The sequence below is a fragment of the Amblyraja radiata genome, chromosome 21, assembly GCF_010909765.2.
Source record: "Amblyraja radiata isolate CabotCenter1 chromosome 21, sAmbRad1.1.pri, whole genome shotgun sequence".
NCBI lineage: Eukaryota > Metazoa > Chordata > Chondrichthyes > Rajiformes > Rajidae > Amblyraja > Amblyraja radiata.
Window position 1 is genome coordinate 28,323,159 of NC_045976.1, and position 19,071 is coordinate 28,342,229.

The 19,071-nt window shown below is 45.5% G+C and overlaps 1 protein-coding gene across 1 annotated transcript in view; it reads right to left on the reverse strand.

Annotated features, from left to right (window-relative positions):
* LOC116984985 (dynein regulatory complex subunit 6) overlaps positions 1-19,071 on the reverse strand; it is a 114,302-nt gene that overhangs the window by 90,591 nt on the left and 4,640 nt on the right. The window contains exons 2-5 of the mRNA XM_033039345.1: positions 9,391-9,500; positions 7,631-7,735; positions 4,644-4,739; positions 1,943-2,078 (exon numbers count right to left, since the gene is read on the reverse strand). Coding sequence (XP_032895236.1) covers positions 1,943-2,078; positions 4,644-4,739; positions 7,631-7,735; positions 9,391-9,500 — 447 coding nt within the window. The remainder of the gene's footprint in view (positions 1-1,942; positions 2,079-4,643; positions 4,740-7,630; positions 7,736-9,390; positions 9,501-19,071) is intronic.

Here is a 19,071-nt window from a genome sequence, read left to right on the forward strand (position 1 = left end):
TCCTCCCCCCCCCCATCCCTCCTACACGCCTTCCTCCCCCCCACATCCCCCTGCCAGCACACCCCTCCCCTACATACACCCCTCCCCTCCCCCTCCCACATCCCCCTCCCTCCTCCCCATCCCTCACCCCTTCTCCCCCCTCCCACACCCCTCCCACCCACACTCACCCCTCCCGTCCCACCTTACACCTCCCTCCCCCACGCCCCCTCCCCCAACTACCCCCCCTCTCCCACACCCCCCGCCCACACACACACACACCCTTCCCCTGCTCCCCTCCCATCACTCCACCCGCCACACACCCATCTTCCCACCTTCCAGAGGGCAGTGGAGGCCAAATCGGTGGATGGATTTAAGAGAGAGTTAGATAGAGCTCTAGGGGCTAGTGGTATCGAGGGATATGGGGAGAAGGCAGGCACGGGTTATTGAGGACGATCAGCCATGATCACAATGAATGGCGGTGCTGGCTCGAAGGGCCGAATGGCCTCCTCCTGCACCTATTTTCTATGTTTCTATGTTTCCCTCCCCTCCCACACATGAAGAGGAGGGGGAGGGAGTGCTGGGGGATGAGGGGAAATGAGCTGCGCCTGCACAGTTAGGTGCTATGGGTGAGTGGTGGAATATTGCGTTGGGAAATGGGGTGCATTGGGGGAACGGTTGAATGGTGGTATATTACGTTGGAGAATGGGTTGCATTGGGGGACCAGGCCTCCCATGTGACCCAATGGGTCCCACTTAGTCTAGTAGTTTAGCAAAGCCTGAGCAGGGCTTTGTGAGCATGCTCTCACAATGCACAGTACCACCCTCCAACAATATTGGTCCACTGCAAGACCACAAATATTGAGCCAGGTAATGAGGACCACTCTCAGTTTTAATAGAGACTACTTTTCAACCAAGTAGCCTTCAATTATGAGATTCGCCAGTGTTTTCCGTGAGCTTGCACAGCTTTGGTTGCCTGAAGAAAATATCAAGTGTTTGAAGATCAAAGTCAAACTCCTTGATCTCTTTAACCAGAGATTCGAAACAAAGTCAGTTCCACTATGCAGACATGCATATCATTTGTTTGTCTGATACTAGACTCCCAAAACTGTAGTTCAACCTCAATCACAGCGAGCTTTCGCAAATGGCAGAGAAACATAAATGAAAAACAGAGAAACAGAAAGGAATCTTGAAACATTGATACATAAACATATCCTGTTTAGTAATAATGTTTGCTGTGATTTTTTTAGATTACATTTTGAAGCAAACTTGAAGGATATATAAAATAAATTGCAATGAAGACAATTCATGGAGACAAAATAGCATGGAGGAAGTATGAAATGCATGATGGATGAAGAATAGCATACTATTTGTAACAGCAAAATGACCTTTACATATCAAGGTGGACACAAAATGCTAGAGTAACTCAGCGGGACAGGCAGCATCTTCACAAAATGCTGGAGTAACTCAGCAGGACAGGCAGCATCGACACAAAATGAGTTACTCCAGCATTTTGTGTCTACCTTCGATTTAAACCAGCATCTGCAGTTCTTTCCTTCACATATCAAGGATACATTAGCTGGAGAATTAATGGCACTATAGTGTACATCAAACATTAGTAAATTAAATAATTATGCAAACCAGTTTAATATTTATTCCATCTATGCAACATGCATAGCAACGCCCAAACCCATGACTGCCATATTATTTCTAAAGCATCAATTATTAAGATAACATGTGAGATATAATTTGGCTAACCATACTCAGATATAGTGGCACATTTGTTGTTACTGAACTGATGAATATGGACTAATAATCGGGAAACATTAGTTGGCTTCTCACCATGGCAAATGAAAATTTAAATTTGAAAGATGTTGCAACAATGCAAGGCTTTCTTGAAACAAAATATACTACCATGCATAAAGAAAAATATATATGCAAAGATGAAAAGTGCTAAATATACTCACTAATTCCTTTGAAGGTGGCCCGACCGATGTTGTTGCATCCCCGGAGACTCAAATGAACGACACTAGAACGGTAACTCCGCAAAATATTTGCTGCATCATCGTCTTTAATCAGATGTTTTACTGGATAAAAGTCAATCTGGAATGTAAGGTTTGAAAATTAAGGTACAATATCATGTTTTATAGCTATACAAATAATCAACATTTTACACTAAAAACTGATCCCTTTAGCCACAAGGGCCACATCTAACTCCCTCTTAAATATAGCCAATGAACTGGCCTCAACTACCTTCTGCGGCAGAGAATTCCAGAGATTCACCACTCTCTGTGTGAAAAATGTTTTCCTCAGCTCGGTCCTAAAAGATTTCCCCATTATCCTTAAACTGTGACCCCTTGTTCTGGAGCCCCTTGAGGGAAATTGCTCAAAAATATAGATCATTGAACAGTGCAGCACAGGAACAGACACTTCAGACAATGATATGCTGACCATTATGCTAAGCTAACCAATCCCACATGCCTGCACATGGTCTGCATTCTTCAATTCCCTGCTTGTTTTAAATTTACTTTTAAAAGTTGCTCTCAAATCTGCTCTTCCACCAGTAAGCCTAACATCTTTGTTGGGAAAGTTACTGACAAGGATTCTGAGGGGTAAGAATTACATGGATTTGGATAGACAGGGGTTGATTAGGAATAGTCAGCATGGTTTTATAACTAAGAGAACATGTCTCACAAATTTGATTGAATTTTTTGAAGAAGTAAGCAAAGAGATTGATGAGGGCAGTGCTAGTAGTCTACATGGACTTTGGCATGGCCTTTAATGAGGTTGCGCATGGAAGGCTGCTCCGGAAAGTTAGATGGCACAGGATCCAGGGACAGCTAGCTAAATGGATACAGAAATGGCTTCATGGTAGGAAGCAGAGGATGGCGTCGGAAGGTTGTTTTTTTGGACTGGCGGTCAGATCGGTACTGGTGCCTATTGCTATTTGTCAATTTTATCAGCAATTTGGAAAAGAATGTACAAGGCAAGTAAGTTTAAAAATGACACTAAAATAAATGGTATCGTAGTTAGCGAAGTTGGTTGTCAAGAATTAAAGCAGAATCTTGATGAGCTGGACAAGTGGGTCAATGAAAAGCTAGTACTCTCTAATTTAAGAAACATCCCAGTGAACCTCTGTTACACACTCTCCAAAACCTCACATCCTGAAGTGGCGACCAGACTACAGACAATATTCCAAATGTGGTCTGATTAAAGCATTATACTTCTTGACTGTTATTTTTAGTGCCCTGACAAACGAGGGCATGCATGACGTATATATACACCTTCTTTACCACCCTACACACTTGTGTTGCCACTTTCAGGGAGGTTTGGTCTTGAAGTCCCAGATGCCTCTGCACATCAATGCATCTAAGGATACTGCTATTTATTGTATGCTTTTCATTTTCATATGCACCACTTCATACTTGACCAGGTTAAACACTATGCCATTTCTCTGCCTAAATTTCGAAGTTATGTATGTCATGCTATATCCTTTTATTACATTCCTCACTATGCACAAACTCCATCAATTTTATGTTATCTGCAGACTTACTAGTCTGACGAACCAACATTTTCATCTCTATTATTTATATATATTACAAGCAATAGTCCCAACATTGATCCTTGTAGAACACCACTGACCACAGACTTCTGTTCAAAGAAACACATCTCCATCGCTATCTTCTAACTTCTTTGACCAGGCCAATTTCATATACATTTTACCAATTAACCATGGTCAGGTCCGGTCCTCGGCTCGTCCCGGGCCTCCTCTATTTCTCCCCCCATCTCTCTCCCCCCCCCCTCTCTCTCCCTATCTCTCCCCCTCTCTCTTCCTCTCTCCCCCTCTCTCTCCACCTCACTTCCCCCCTCTCTCTCCTCTCACTCCCCCTCTCTTCCCCCTCTCTTCCCCCTCTCTCCTCCCCCTCTCCCCACCTCTCTACCCCCCCTCACTCGCTATTGTATACTTAGAGTTGTGCAATATTGCAGTGGTGGAACGGTTTGCGTTGGGGGAACGGGTGAGTGGTGGAATCTTGCGTTGGGTCTGCACTTGGTCTAGTAATATATAATAATTGCAAACATTAGGTGAGTGAAACAGCCTGCTTTTGAAAATAATCTTGTTACATAAATTTGTTGATGACCTTTACATTAAGCAGTGAGCATCTAATTCATTTTTGAACTATTCCTCCATTCCCTGCATATACATGGAGGCTTTTGGATAGGAACATGGATATGCAAGGAATTGAGGAATATGGATTATGTTCAGGCAGATAAGATTCTTGGTTCTCCCACAGAAGGAAATATCCTCTCTACATCCACCCTGAAAATGTTATTTAGGATTTTCTATCTTTAGGGTGGTTGTGGATACTGTAGTGGTGTCTCAGAAACTTTTGGATAGGCACATGGAAGTGCAGGGGATAGCAGGCAGAAGAGATCAGTTTAATTTGGCATCATGTTCAGCACAAACATTATGGGTCGAAGGGCCCATTTCTGTCCTGTACTATCCTATGTTCTAACTTTATATGAAAAACCCATCAGTCTCAAGGCAGTAACCTCTAACTGCCTAAACATCTAAAGTACATGAACATTCAGACATATGACAGAATACTTTATAAATATAAGTTTATTCTTATTTCAGTAATCATATCAGTTTTTGGTCACTAAACAAACCTTGCTCCAGAGGGAACTTGACTGTGTAATCACCTTCCAGGACTGACAAACTTGTGCACATCTTATGAGCTCCCTAACACCAAGATAACCAAAAATCTGAGGTAAAAATAATATTTAGAAAGTTGTTATTTACACATAACTTCAGCACAATTTTCTGTTCATTGCATTTGACATTTTATCATATTTTCCATAAATTAATTCAATATTGCTAAACTTCAGATATGACTTGTCAGCAAATTGTAGATGGAGTCGATAGTGGGAAGGCTGGATTACATGATGTTCTGGGCTGCATCCATAACTCTCTGCAATTTCTTGCAGTCTTTGGCAGAGTTGGTTGTTATGTATCCTGATAAGATGCTTTCTACAGTGCATTTGTAGAAACTGGTAAGAGTCATTGGGGACATACCAAATTTCCTTAGTTTTCTGAGGACGTTGATGTGTTAATCCGTTTTCTTGGCTGCAGCATCAATATGCTTGGATCAGGACAAAATGTTACTACCCATTTCTGATATAAGATAGTAGATATAGAGAAACAGCTCTAATTTTAGATGAACCAACCAAAAGCATTTATTTCAATGCCTCTCCTTCCCATTTTCTTCAATTCGAAATGGCACTGCTCCCTTAATCCCCATATGCAGAGATAGCTTATTTGTTAATGCATAAATCTCATGGTCATCAGACTTTCCCCTGTATCACATTATCAGCTATCAAAGAAAAAGCATAATTGGCCTTAAGCTTAAAACATATATGTAGCGATGTTACAAAACCTACCTTCAGCGGCGCTGCAGTTCTGCCACTGGCCGTGTGTGCGACTTTGGCGCCTTTGAGGGGGGAGGGGGGCGGGATTAAAATGCAGGTTTGTATCGCTTGTGGGAGAGGGATTTCCTCGGGCTGCTAGTCGATGAAGAAATATCGATCGGACTTCCGTTCCCGTTTTTTTTAATTAAAAAATCGCTGGACAATTTAATAGTAGGATTAAAGTAAAAAGCTACTTCGGACGCCCTCAAAGCCTACAACGTGACGGATCGTAATATCAGGACAAAACAAAAGGTAAGTCGTTTATTTCACATATAATCTTGCTTCTTGGGGTGGCTTTAATCTAATTTTACGGCGCGAAAATGTTATTTGGCCCCATACGAACCAGCAGTGTCTTTGCCTGCCGATATGGGGTTAAAATTCACGGCAACGTTCCAATCGATTGTATTCCAGAAACACCCACTCGCAAGAAGATTTAAATCTTCTTTTTTGTGGACAATCACGTCTTAAGAGCATCTAAATGGTCTATATTTTGAGTGATTGTCTATCTATAGTCAATATTTTTATACTAAATATCCACAACAGTTTTAGCCACATGTATTGTGCAAAAAATAATAATTTTGATTATATTGAGAGTGGATGTTTCTAGATTAATTTATGGGAATTAAACATTAAATTCCTTCCATCTGGCATAAAAGTTCATGACAGTGAGATTTAAAAATCATGTTATATTGTGAATTCTTGTGTGAATGGGATTAGTTTGTTATTTGGATACTTAGGCTATTAAAATGTTTTATCATTTTCTAAAGAAATGGATAGATGTTTAGATCTAGTAATTGAATTTTGATTAATTTAATTGATTAGATGAATGATTGATTTGATTAAAAAAATGATTAGATTGATTTGATGAAACTGATGAATATGAATTTTTTGTTGGGTATTTACTATTTGTTTTAGCGTTTAGCTTTATCATTTCTACCTTTTTTCTAAAACTGCAAATAATAACTTGTTTCTGTTTCTGTTCAGTGCTTTTTTCCCTTTACATTTTAAACAGATGTCTCCGAGGAAGAAATGCAAAATTGGCAATCCAAATGCCGAGCAAAAGAGTGATTTGGACAGCATTCGCAGAGATTATCCGAATTTGGACTACTCCAAATGTGATGATCTACAGGACATTCTTAATGGGAGTGGGCAGAAAGGCATGTCTTGCGTGGTTTGAAGAGCAAAAACTTGTAATTTACAATGCCAAAATTGAAAAGTTGAGGAAAAACAAGGTGTACAGAGTTGCTTATTGGTTATAATCTGAGGAGCATGATGATGCTACTGATTATGATATACCAATGTACCATCTAGCAACTAATTTTCTCCATAAAGACTTGGTCTATTGCTAGAAATTGTAATTTATTTACCTATCTGTTACGAACTTACAGCATATAATACAATAATATTAAAGTTCTGATCTTGAGAATATCACATTTTTGAATTTTCAAGGCAGTCTGGGTGTTTATTACTATTTCCGTCACAACGGTCAATTTTGTAATAGGCTACAATTAGGTAACTAACTAATTATATGCTTTAATTTCAGGTCATCCAAGTAAGATGTTTTATATTTGTTTCAGAATGCTTCAATCTACAGTAACTGAGTATTTCATTCAGTTCTCTTAATTTTTAAGAAAGTTATGGGCTTTTGACTGTCCTCGATCACAGCTTTTGTGTTAAGTCAATGGAAAAGCAATAGGGAACAAGATGCTAATTTCCGAGTATGAAAATGGCCATAACATTTTTAATACTGAAGATGAAAGTGAATTAGGTGTCAAATTAAACTTCTTTTTATGCATTATCTGATGGGATAAATTGCAGACTTGATTTTTAAAATCTTAAAATTTTGTAACATTGCTAATATATGCTTTTACTTTCACTCTGAATTAATCATGTAGTTCATAAATTACAATTACTTGGATTCTACCGCAATTAGAAGTATATATTTTTTGCAATTGAGGCAATTGGAAGGATATTTTATTCCCCAGCAATATAAGCAAGAAGGCACAAAAAAAAATGCATCTACTGTAGGTCCATCAGAATTTTACAAGGTAGATAGAATGATAGTTTCCACTTAAAATTCCTAATGATATCAAAACTAATGTTTGAATTTCCAAAATATGTCATATTTCCTAACCATTTTTTTCAGAACATACTGGATTTAAATTAAACAAAATAGAAATATATACAACCTTCAGTGATATTGCCCAAGGAAAGTTGGAAATATGATCTTTCTCATCTTTTGGGGCTACCAATAAAATGTCACTCTCGATTTCCAATTCCCCTCGCTCCAGTCGCTATGAACAGAAACAAGATTTTTTTAAATTAATATTTCGGCAGTCAGAATTGCTTTGAAAAAATAGTGAAATGCCTTCCTAAACCATTACAATCATTCCATTACAATGCTGTGGATGTGGAGTTCCAGTATTGAAACCCAGCAATGAAGAAGGAATGACGATATACGCCGTCCTCCTTATTCCTGAGAGCTCTACACATTGCAAAAAAATATATTGATATCACCAAGGCTTAGTCTGGAATGACATATGGAGTCATAGAGTGATACAGCGTGGAAACAGACCCTTCGGCCCAACTTGCGCACATGTCCCAGCTACACTCGTCCCACCTGCCTGCATCTGGCCCATGTCTCTCCAAACCTGTCCTATCAATGTACCTGTCTCACTGTTTCTTAAACATTGGATAGTCCCTGCATCAACTACCTCCTCTGGCAGTTTGTTCCATACACCCACCACCCTTTGTGTGAAAATGTTACCCCTCAGATTCCTAGTAAATTTTTTCCCCTTCACTTTAAACCTATGTCCTCTGGTCCTCAATTCACCTACTCTGGGCAAAAGACTGTGCGTCTACCTGATTTATTCCTCTCATGATTTTATACACCTCTATAACAGGTCCAAGGAATAAGAGCCTACTCAACCTCTCCCTATAGCTCAGACCCTCTAGTCCTGGCAACGTCCTCGTAAATTTTCTCTGTACCCTCTCCAGCTTGACAACATCTTTCCGGTAACATGGTGCCCAGAACTGAACACAATACACTGGATTCAGCTCCAGCTGCTCATTTGGCTCACAATATGACCCCACTGTTGCCCTCGGGTCATTAAGAACCAAGATCTCCCGGATCATCAAGAGAGCAAAGTGGGCCTACTCGCAGAAAATCACAGGCAACTTCTGTGACACCAGGGACAGCAGACGTATATGGCAAGGTATCCGGTCCATCGTGGACTATAAAGGAGCATCACATTCCAACAACAGCGATGCCTCCCTTCCGGACAAGCTAAATGACTTTTATGCGCGCTTTGAGGCGCTTAACACCACGCCTGGGAGGAAGTCCACCCCTACCTCCGAGGGGCAGATAATAATCCTGGATTCAGCCCACATGTTGGGAGCCCTAACCAGGATCGACCCACAGAAAGCCCCAAGACCAGACAACACACCTGGTCATGTGCTCAAGAAATGTGTTACCCAGCAGGCGGATATCCTCAGACATTTTCAACATCTCCTCCCCCCTCCCACACCCCTCCCCGCCCACACACACATCTCCCCCCCCACCCCACGCCACAAACCCCCCTCCCCCACACCCCCCTTCCCCCACACCACCCTCTCCCCCCCTCCTACACCTCCCCGTCCACACACCCTTCCTCCCCTCCCACCTCACACACATCCCCCCCCGCCACACACCCCACTTCCCTCCCCCCCTCCCCATCTCCCCTCCCACACATGAAGAGGAGGGGGAGGGGCTGATCGGGGATGAGGGGTAATGAGCCACGCCTGCACAGTTAGGGGCTATGGGTGAGTGGTGGAATATTGCATGGGGGAAGGGGTTGCATTGAGGGAACAGGTGAGTGATGGAATATTGCGTTGGGGAATGGGTTGCGTTAGGGGACCAGGCCTTCCTAGTGACTGGGACCCAACGGGTTCCACTTAGTCTAGTTATTACCTCAAAGTACACTCGGGTAGTTTTTGCCTCTTTTGTCACAGCAAGCCACTCTCTTAAAATGAGCCTGGCCTGACGTTGATTGTTGACCTTGCGTATATGCTCCATTGCCACTAGAAAAAAATGAGAATAAGTGAGGGTGAATATGTGTTGACTCCATATTTTAATGCAAGATAAAAGATATGATTCAAAACATATAAAAGTAAAGTTTCTGGTGGTCCAAAAGTTAAAACAACCATCACAGAAGAAGGTTAGTGTTTGGGCTTAACAGGCATTTGGAGATTGCTAATACATGGGTGGATAATGGTCAATGAAGTTCTCCAAGAATGTTATGAAAGTATAAACAAGGATATTGATAATAATTATAGAGTGATTCTCCAAGATTGATTGATCACAGGATTCTGAATAAGGAATTGTTTTGAGAAGCCATTGGTACCAATTTAAACCCTGTGAAATAAGCATAACTGTGACCTAAAACCAGGCAATACCCCAATGTAACAACCTCTCAGTGTTGCTTGGCAGCAGCCATAAATTGTGAATCACTAAGACCCAAGATGTCATAAATCAAAGAAATTAGGAAATTATGAGATGACTGCAACGTGATAAGGAACAAGAGTACATTCTGTGACATTGCTATTAACACGTGGACCTCATTGGCAGGCACAGGGGCTAGCCCTTACTCTGATAATATGAGATAATTAGAGCATAGATTAAGTCAGAAAAAATATCTGAATACTGAGAGCTAGTCAGGTGTCCCATGTAGAGAGCAAGGTCCTCATCCAAACTACCAGAAGCAATTAGTTCCACATCCCTGTGTATTTTACTGGGTTTGTACCAATAACTAGGATACTGCATGACTGGTGAAGTGGAAGCCAATAGTGCCAAAAGAAATGAAGATGAAAGAAATTGGTTAGACATGGACTGGACTACAAATTTGATACGATCACATTGGAGGAAAACAGAAGGAACAGAGGGAGACAGGTTCTGGAAATAAGATTTAATACCTTACAGCATGAATACTTGGGACCAACACTTGCAATAAGAGATCCTAAGCCTGGGATTTAGAGAATGCTGTGTACCACAAATCCAAGTCTGATCCAATTTGTGTCCTGACAAGTGATATTACTGTGAAGGCAAGTGAGTGCTTGAACTTTATCTTTGCAATTAAGAATTTGAATAAAGATAAGCACACCATTCATCTGATGTTACCTCACATAGAAACATAGAAACTAGGTGCAGGAGTAGACCATTCAGACCTTCGAGCCAGCACTGCCATTCAATGGTTGTTCATCCAAAATCTGTGTTCAAGAAGGAACTGCAGATGCTGGAAAATCGAAGGTAGACAAAAATGCTGGAGAAACTCAGCGGGTGCGGCAGCATCTATGGAGCATCATCTATGGATCAGTCTGAAGAAGGGTTTTGGCCCGAAACGTTGCCTATTTCCTTCGCTCCATAGATGCTGCTGCACCCGCTGAGTTTCTCCAGCATTTTTGTCTGGATCCAAAATCTGTACTCCGTTCCGGCTTTTTCCCCACATCCCTTAATTCCCTGGCCCTAAGAACTAAAGCTATCTCTCTCTTGAAAACCTCCACTGCCTTCTGTGGCAGAGAATTCCACAAATCCACAACGCTCTGGGTGAAAAAGTTTTTCCTCATCTCAGTCCTAAATGGCCTACCCCTTATTCTTCAACTGTGGCCCCCTGGTTCTGGACTCCCCCAACATCAGGAACATTTTTCCTGCATCTACCCTGTCCAATCCTCTAAGATATCCTCTCATCCTTCTAAATTCCAGCTAATATAAGCCCAGTCGACCCATTCTTTCATCATACGTCAGTCCCGCCATCCCGGGAATTAACCTGGTGAACCTACATTGCACTCCCTCAATAATGTCCTTCCTCAAATTAGGAGACCAAAATTGCACACAATACTTCAGGTGCGGTCTCACCAGGGCCCTGTACAACTGCAGAAGGACCTCCTTGCTCCTAAACTCAAATCCTTTTGCAATGAAGGCCAACATGCCATTGGCTTTCTTCATTGTCTGCTATACCTGAATGCTTACTTTCAGTGATTGCTATATAAGTACACACAGGTCTCGTTACACCTGTCCCTCTAATCTGACACTATTCAGATAATAAACTGCTTCCTTTTTAGTTTAGTTTAGTTTAGAGATACAGTGCGGAAGCAGGCCCTTTGTCCCACCGGGTCCGCGCTGACCAGAGATCCCCGCATATTAACACTATCCTACACACTCTAGGGACAATTTTTACATTTACCAAGCCAATTAACCTACATACCTGTATGTTTTCGGAGTGTGGGAGGAAACGGATCTTGGAGAAAACCAATGCAGTTCACAGGGAAAACATACAAATTCTATACAGCACCCGTAGTCGGGATCGAACCCGGGTCTCCGGCACTGCATTCACTGTAAGGCAGTAACTCTACCGCTGCGCCACCATGCCACCCATTGTTCTTGCCACCAAAGTGGATAACCTCACATTTATCCACATTATACTGCATCTGCCATGCTTCTGCCGTCTAACGCAATCTATCCAAGTCACCTTGCAGCCTCATTAGCATTCTCCTCGCAGCTCACACTACCACCCAGCTTTGTGTCATCTGCAAACTTAGAGATTTGCAAACGTTACGCCCAAATTGAAAAAGAGTTACTTGCAGTGGTTTTCGCCTGCACGAAATTCAAAGACTTTGTTTTTGGAAAATCTGTGACTATAGAAACAGACCACCAGCCGCTGGTCACTATCTTGAATAAACCCATCCATGCTGCTCCGGTTTGCCTGCAACGGATGATGATGCATTTCGATTTCAACATTGTCTACAAAAAAGGCAAGGACATGCATATAGCTGACACGCTATCAAGGGCCCAAGCAAAACCAGCGAACAATAGCTCTCTTAACAGGACCAGTTCTCAGTAATGAAGGTATCGTATGTTTCCACTGATTGACTAAGCAGCCTGGCAGAGCGCACGACTGCTGACGAGACTTTACAATTGCTATCTGCAGTCATCCGGCGTGGCTGGCCGGATAAACAACACAGCACCCCGCTCGCAATCCGCCCATACTTCCTGGTTCGCGACCAACTGGTGCTACAGGACGGGATTATAGTCAAGGATCACAAAGCAGTTGTCCCAGCCATTCTCCGGGACAAGTACTACGATGCCTTCCACAGGGGCCACCCCGGCATGGAGGCAACCTTACAATAGGCGTAGAGCATGTTTTACTGGCCTTGCATGACCAAGTACATACGTGACAAAACTGAGGTCTGCGCCATCTGTAAAAGCCTGACGCCACACCAGCAGAAGCAGCCCTTACTGTCAAACCCGGTTCCTCCTCTACTGTGGTCCACCGTAGCCACTGACATATTCAAATGGCATGGGAACCACTATCTGGTTCTCGTTGACTCATATTTGTGCTGGTTCGAAATTGACTTACTTCAAACCATCACATCAGAAACAGTCATCCAGAAGTTGCAATGCCATTTCTCCGTGCATGGTTCTCCTGCATGCCTCCTATCCGACAATGGCAGTCAGTTCACCAGTCAGCTATTCAGAAACTTTGCTCAACAATGGGACTTTCGACATATCACCAGCAGCCCTGAATTTCCACAGTCCAACGGACTCGTCGAACGGGCTGTCCGAAGTGCAAAACAACTAATGGAGCGTTCTTATCTTGCAAAATCCGACGTCTACCTGGCCGTGCTCAATTTAAGGAACATTGGCCGCGACCCCATGCTGGGTTCTCCAGCCCAACGACTGATGTCTCATCAAACCCGTGCTGCCCTGCCCGTATCCCAGCAGCTTCTGCAGCCACAGGTCCGTTCACCTCCCGTGGTCCAGAAACAACTACAAATGAAGCGTGATGCATAAAAACGATCTTTTGACAAGTCCAGCAAGCCACTTAAACCTCTCTCCAGTGGACAGGTTGTTTGGCTCTAGACCAACAAGGGCTATGGCCGTCTGGGTCACATCCACAGCCCTGCTAAAGAACCGCGCTCTTACCTGGTAAGCACGGACGACGGCATTCACAGACGCAACCGTCAGCATCTCCTTCCTGTGAAGGAACCACGTACTGCGGCTCCTTTTCCAGAGGTCTCACGTTTTATATACCCTCCCACTGCCTGGTCGACTGCTCAACAACCAAAGACTGTGTTCCCCTTTGGCCTCTCCATGGCGTTCAGCGCCCAGCTCGCCTATTTCACCACCTCCACTCGGCGGGTCTCCAGTGCCATCCCCGGTCACTTCCCTGGTCACTTCACCGGTGAAAGGAGGAGACGCGGATTTATACCGCACACGCACCGGACGGGTCAGCAGGCCACCCCTTAGATTCAGAGATTTTGTGTAACCATCCTTACTTCCCCATAGGCATTACAGGTGCACAACCTTTTATCCGGAGCTCCGGAAACCGAAAAGCTCCGAAAACCGGACATTTTTTCCAGGATGTCGTCTGCACACCAAAGCTCGCGTTTGGCGCCAAACTTGACCCGAAACAACCCACGGTCAACCCAGGTCTGTACTACTGTAGCGGCTGCCTCTTCCCCGGAGACCGGGGAGACACTTAAACATCTGTAAATCATTGCTTAAATGTTAGTCAGTTAGTTTGGAGGGCTTTTATGTGGAGGGGGGGGGGGGTGAAGGGGGAAACTTTAATTCTTAGTCCCCTACCTGGTCGGAGAGGCGGGGAGCGGGCAATACCTTACCGGGTCGCCGTGCAATAAGCTCCGGAGCGCTGTGGCCGCCGACTCCCAACATCGCGGAGCTGGGGCTGCGGGCGTCCGGCCACGGGCGGCGCCGGTTGTAGCTCCGACCCCGGCAACTCTACCCTTGGCTGCGCGGCGCTCCAAATCCAGCGCGGCCCGCGGCCGGACGCCCGCAGCCCCAGCTCCGCGATGTTGGGAGTCGGCGGCCACAGCGCTCCGGAGCTTACTGCACGGCGACCCGATAAGGCATTGCCCGCTCCCCGCCTCTCCGACCAGGTAGGGGACTAAGAATTAAAGTTTCCCCCTTCACCCCCCCCACCACATAAAATCCCTCCAAACTAACTGACTAACATTTAAGCAATGATTTACAATGATTCCCCGGGAGGAGGCAGCCGCTCCAGACTTTTCAAGCCGCCCGCGCTACCTACCTAATCTACGCTAAAAATCTTCCATTCCGAAATCCGAAAAATTACGAAATCCGAGAAGTGTCTGGTCCCAAGGCTTTCGGATAAAAGGTTGTGCACCTGTATTAGCGTTTCGGCTACTGTATTATTTAGCCACCTTGTAACGATGCGTCATTTTGTTTCTACAAGGAAAGATGTAGATTGGTTACTTCTTACTAACCAATTGTAGTGCTTGTTAGTAGAAGCTCCGCCTGCTATGCGATTTATATTATCAGAAGTCTGCTTAAGTAATTAGTCTGAGCAGCTGCTAGTTACTGTAACACCATGCAGATGAATGCTGTGAGTGAGCTTTAATAAACATGTGTTGTACCATGACGAGTGCACGACTCGACTCATTAAAGTAAACAAGTCTTTTGACCCACCTTATCCATACCAACCAAGTTGACATTCAGGGTTAGTCTCATTTGGGATTTGGCTCATTGTCCTCTAAACACTTCCTATCCATATATCTGTCTAAATGTCTTTTGAAATTTGTTATTGTATCCTTTCTATATCTTTCTCAGGCAGCTCATTTCACATGTAGACGATGCTCTGATTTAAAAAGTTACCCCTGATATCACTCTTAAACCTCTCCCCTCTCACCTTAAGCCTGTGCATTTTAGCTTTAGAACCCTCTACTCTGGAAAAAAGACTGCGAGCATTCACCCTGCCCCTCGTGATTTTGTATACTTCAATTGGTCACCTTTCAGTCTAAAAAAGCTATAAAAAGGAAAGGGTCTAGCCCATCCAACCTTTCTCCTATAACTCAAAAACAGAAGACAGGTAATATCTTGGTGAATCTCCGTTGCACTTTTTCCAAACTAATAACATCCTTCCAAAAGCTGAGCAACCAGAACTGCACATAGTACACCGACTGATGTCTTAGCAACAACTTGTACATCTGCATTAGGATGTCCCGACTTTTGTGCTCAACACCCTTCCGAACAATGGTGTGTGCCAAATACCTTCTTCACCACCCTTTCCACCTGCAAATTTACTAAGAATGTTAACTACCTTGTCTTCCAAGTGTTAGATGTAAATAACAAACAATAGTGGACCCAGCACCGAATGTGCAAAGCCAGGCAGCCTATCCCTAATCAGTCTATGCCTATTCAAATAAACAACAGTAAATCCAGTTTCTCTGAATCCCCACCAACAACTTGTCAGTGATGGAAGGCCTGTAAATTCCAGACTTATCCCTGCTGCCCTTATTAAATAACAGTATATTAGCCACCTTCCAGTCTTCTAAATCGTCATTGTTAGTTAAAGACTAGGCTAAATGGGACCCTTCGGGTCCCTGTCACACAGGAGGCTTGGTTCCCCAACGCAATATTCCACCACTCACCCATAGTCCCCAACTGCACAGGCGCAGCTCATTTCCCCTCATCCCTAGCACACTCTCCCCTCCTCTTCACTCTCCCTTCTTTCCCCTCTCCTCTTCCTCTCCCCAATCCCTCCCTCACCTCTCTCTCCCTCTCCTTTCCCCTACCCTCAGGCACTCCCTCCCTCCCTCCATAACTCCTCTCCCTCCCTACCCCCTCCTATCCCTCTATCCCCCACCTTCCCCACTCCTCACCTCCCCCTATCCCCCCACTATCCCTCCTCACCTCCCCCACTGGCCTCCTCTCCCTCTATTCCCCACTCCCCACATCCCCAAAGCCATCCCTCCTCTACTCCCCCCTCCTCTCCCTCTATTCCCCTCTCCCTCCTCACCTCCTCCCTCTTCTTTTCCCTCTACTCCTACCCTCCCCAATCCCTCCCTCGCCTCTCCTTTCCCCCACCCTCAGTCACTCCGTCCCTCCAGAACTCCTCTCCCCTCCCTACTCCCATCCTCTCCCTCTATCCCCTCTCCTCCCCCACTCTCCCTCCCCAGGATCTCGTGGTTGGCGCTACTCCCTCAGAGGAGCATCAGCCATCCGCGCCCTCAGAGCCAGGCCTCCGATCGGCCCGGAAGCACCAGTAGCTACGGCCGCGCTGGCGTGTGGGCGGGGGATGTGGGGGGGGGGGGGGGGTTGTGGGGGGAGAGCTTGGAGAACAGATGGGGGAACAGCCATGGTGGAGAGGGGGGTATCACGGGGGAAGGAGGGCAGGTGCCAGCAAGGGGGATCAGAGGGGAAGGGGCTGGAGCAGCGGGCATTGCGATGGCGGTGCATTTGGGACTCACATATGGTGCTGGACGCTCTCCTCCACCAGCTTTCCGTTTGACGACATCTCCGATTCCAGGGCAGGCCGAGCCGTTTCTGGACCCTTCCGCAAATTGTGTCCGATTGGAAACCTCCACCGACCATCCTCAGCTCCAGTAAAGATGCGAAGGTGCAGGAATGGGGGGACCGTCCCACGGAGTGACAGGAGAAGAGACCAATCTGCGCAGCAATGACTGGGAGGAGAGGAAATCGATCTGCGCACGAGCGGTATTTACGATTTTTAAACCTCGCTAACCTTTACAATACACTACCGATCGGAACGAAACTTGTTGCACTCACAGCACAGGAGAACTGTGAGTGAGCTGACAAAAAATCGTAGCATTATCGCGTACCGTTTTTGCGCAACTAGTTAAACCGCGCAAACCGGTAGAGCACAAGATCAGAGTTTTAGTTATGTACTAGACCAAGTGCAGACCCGTTGGGTCTGTTTCCCCAACGGCGCTTGCGGGGGGGGGGGGGGGAGAAGGGGGGATGGAGGGGAGAGGATGATGAGGAAACGGGAAAGATTTGGGAGGGAAAGGAGAGCAGGGTAGGGGGTGAGAGATGGGGAGAGGGGTGGGGTAAGGGGAGAGAAGTGGAAGAGTGGGGAGGGAGGGGTAGAGGGAGTGGTGGAAGAGGGACAGAGGGGTAGGGGAAGGGGGCGGGGGGAGAGAGGGAATGGGGTGGGGTAGAGAGGGAAGGGGGTGGGGAGAGAGTGATGGGTGGGAGAGGGAGAGGGGTGCGGAGAGGGAAACATAGAAATTAAGTGCAGGAGTAGGCCATTCGGCCCTTCTAGCCTGCACCACCATTCAATATGATCATGGCTGATCATCCAACTCAGTATCCTGTACCTGCCTTCTCTCCATACACAAGGGCCACATCTAACTCCCTCTTAAATACAGCCAATGAACTGACCTCAACTACCTTCTGTGGCAGAGAATTCCAGAGATTCACCACTCTCTGTGTGAAAATGTTTTTCTCATCTCTGTCCTAAAGGATTTCCCCCTTATCCTTAAAGTGTGACCCCTTGTTCTGGTCTTCCCCAACATCCGGAACAATCTTCCTGCATCTAGCCTGTCTAACCCCTTAAGAATGTTATACGTTTCTATAAGATACCCCTTCAATCTTCTAAATCTAGCGAGTACAAGGCGAGTCTATCCAGTCTTTCTTCATTTGAAAATCCTGACATTCCAGGAATCAGTCTGGTGAACCTTCTCTGTACTCCCTCTATGGCAACAATGTATTTGAGCATTGGGCATTGTGACATCACACAATGGAACGTTCACCAGGGGCTGGGGCTCCTGCAAAGGCATGTGTAAATGAATCCATTCCGATTGGACATCTGTGAGCATCAGGCATTTTGACATCACACAATGGAACGTTCATCAGGGGCTGGGGCTGGTGCTGCTTCTATGGGTGCGAAGCCAGTTTATTTTTGAAATATTGGGGGGGGGGGTGGGGGGGGAAGGATTTGATTAAAAACGTGTACTTAAACATGATGAAATGTAATGAGGAGCGGATACTTAGAAAGAAAAGTGAAACTCCCTCTATCTGCGAGCATCGGGCATTGCGAGGGGGTTGTGGGGGGAGAGCTTGGAGAACAGATGGGGGAACAGCCATGGTGGAGAGGGGGGTATCACGGGGGAAGGAGGGCAGGTGCCAGCAAGGGGGATCAGAGGGGAAGGGGCTGGAGCAGCGGGCATTGCGATGGCGGTGCATTTGGGACTCACATATGGTGCTGGACGCTCTCCTCCACCAGCTTTTCGTTTGACGACATCTCCGATTCCAGGCCAGGCCGAGCCGCTTCTGGACCCTTCCGAAAATTGTGTCCGATTGGAAACCTCCACCGACCATCCTCAGCTCCAGTAAAGATGCGAAGGTGCAGGAATGGGGGGACCGTCCCACGGAGTGACAGGAGAAGAGACCAATCTGCGCAGCAATGACTGGGAGGAGAGGAAATCGATCTGCGCACGAGCGGTATTTACGATTTTTAAACCTCGCTAACTTTTACAATACACTACCGATCGGAACGAAACTTGTTGCACTCACAGCACAGGAGAACTGTGAGTGAGCTGACAAAAAATCGTAGCATTATCGCGTACCGTTTTTGCGCAAATAGTAAAACCGCGCAAACCGGTAGAGCACAAGATCAGAGTTTTAGTTATGTACTAGACCAAGTGCAGACCCGTTGGGTCTGTTTCCCCAACGGCGCTTGCGGGGGGGGGGGGGGTGAGAAGGGGGGAGGGAGGGGAGAGGAGGAGGAGGAAAAGGGATAGATTTGGGAGGGAAAGGAGAGCAGGGTAGGGGGTGAGAGATGGGGAGAGAGATGTGGGGGAGGGGGGATGGGGA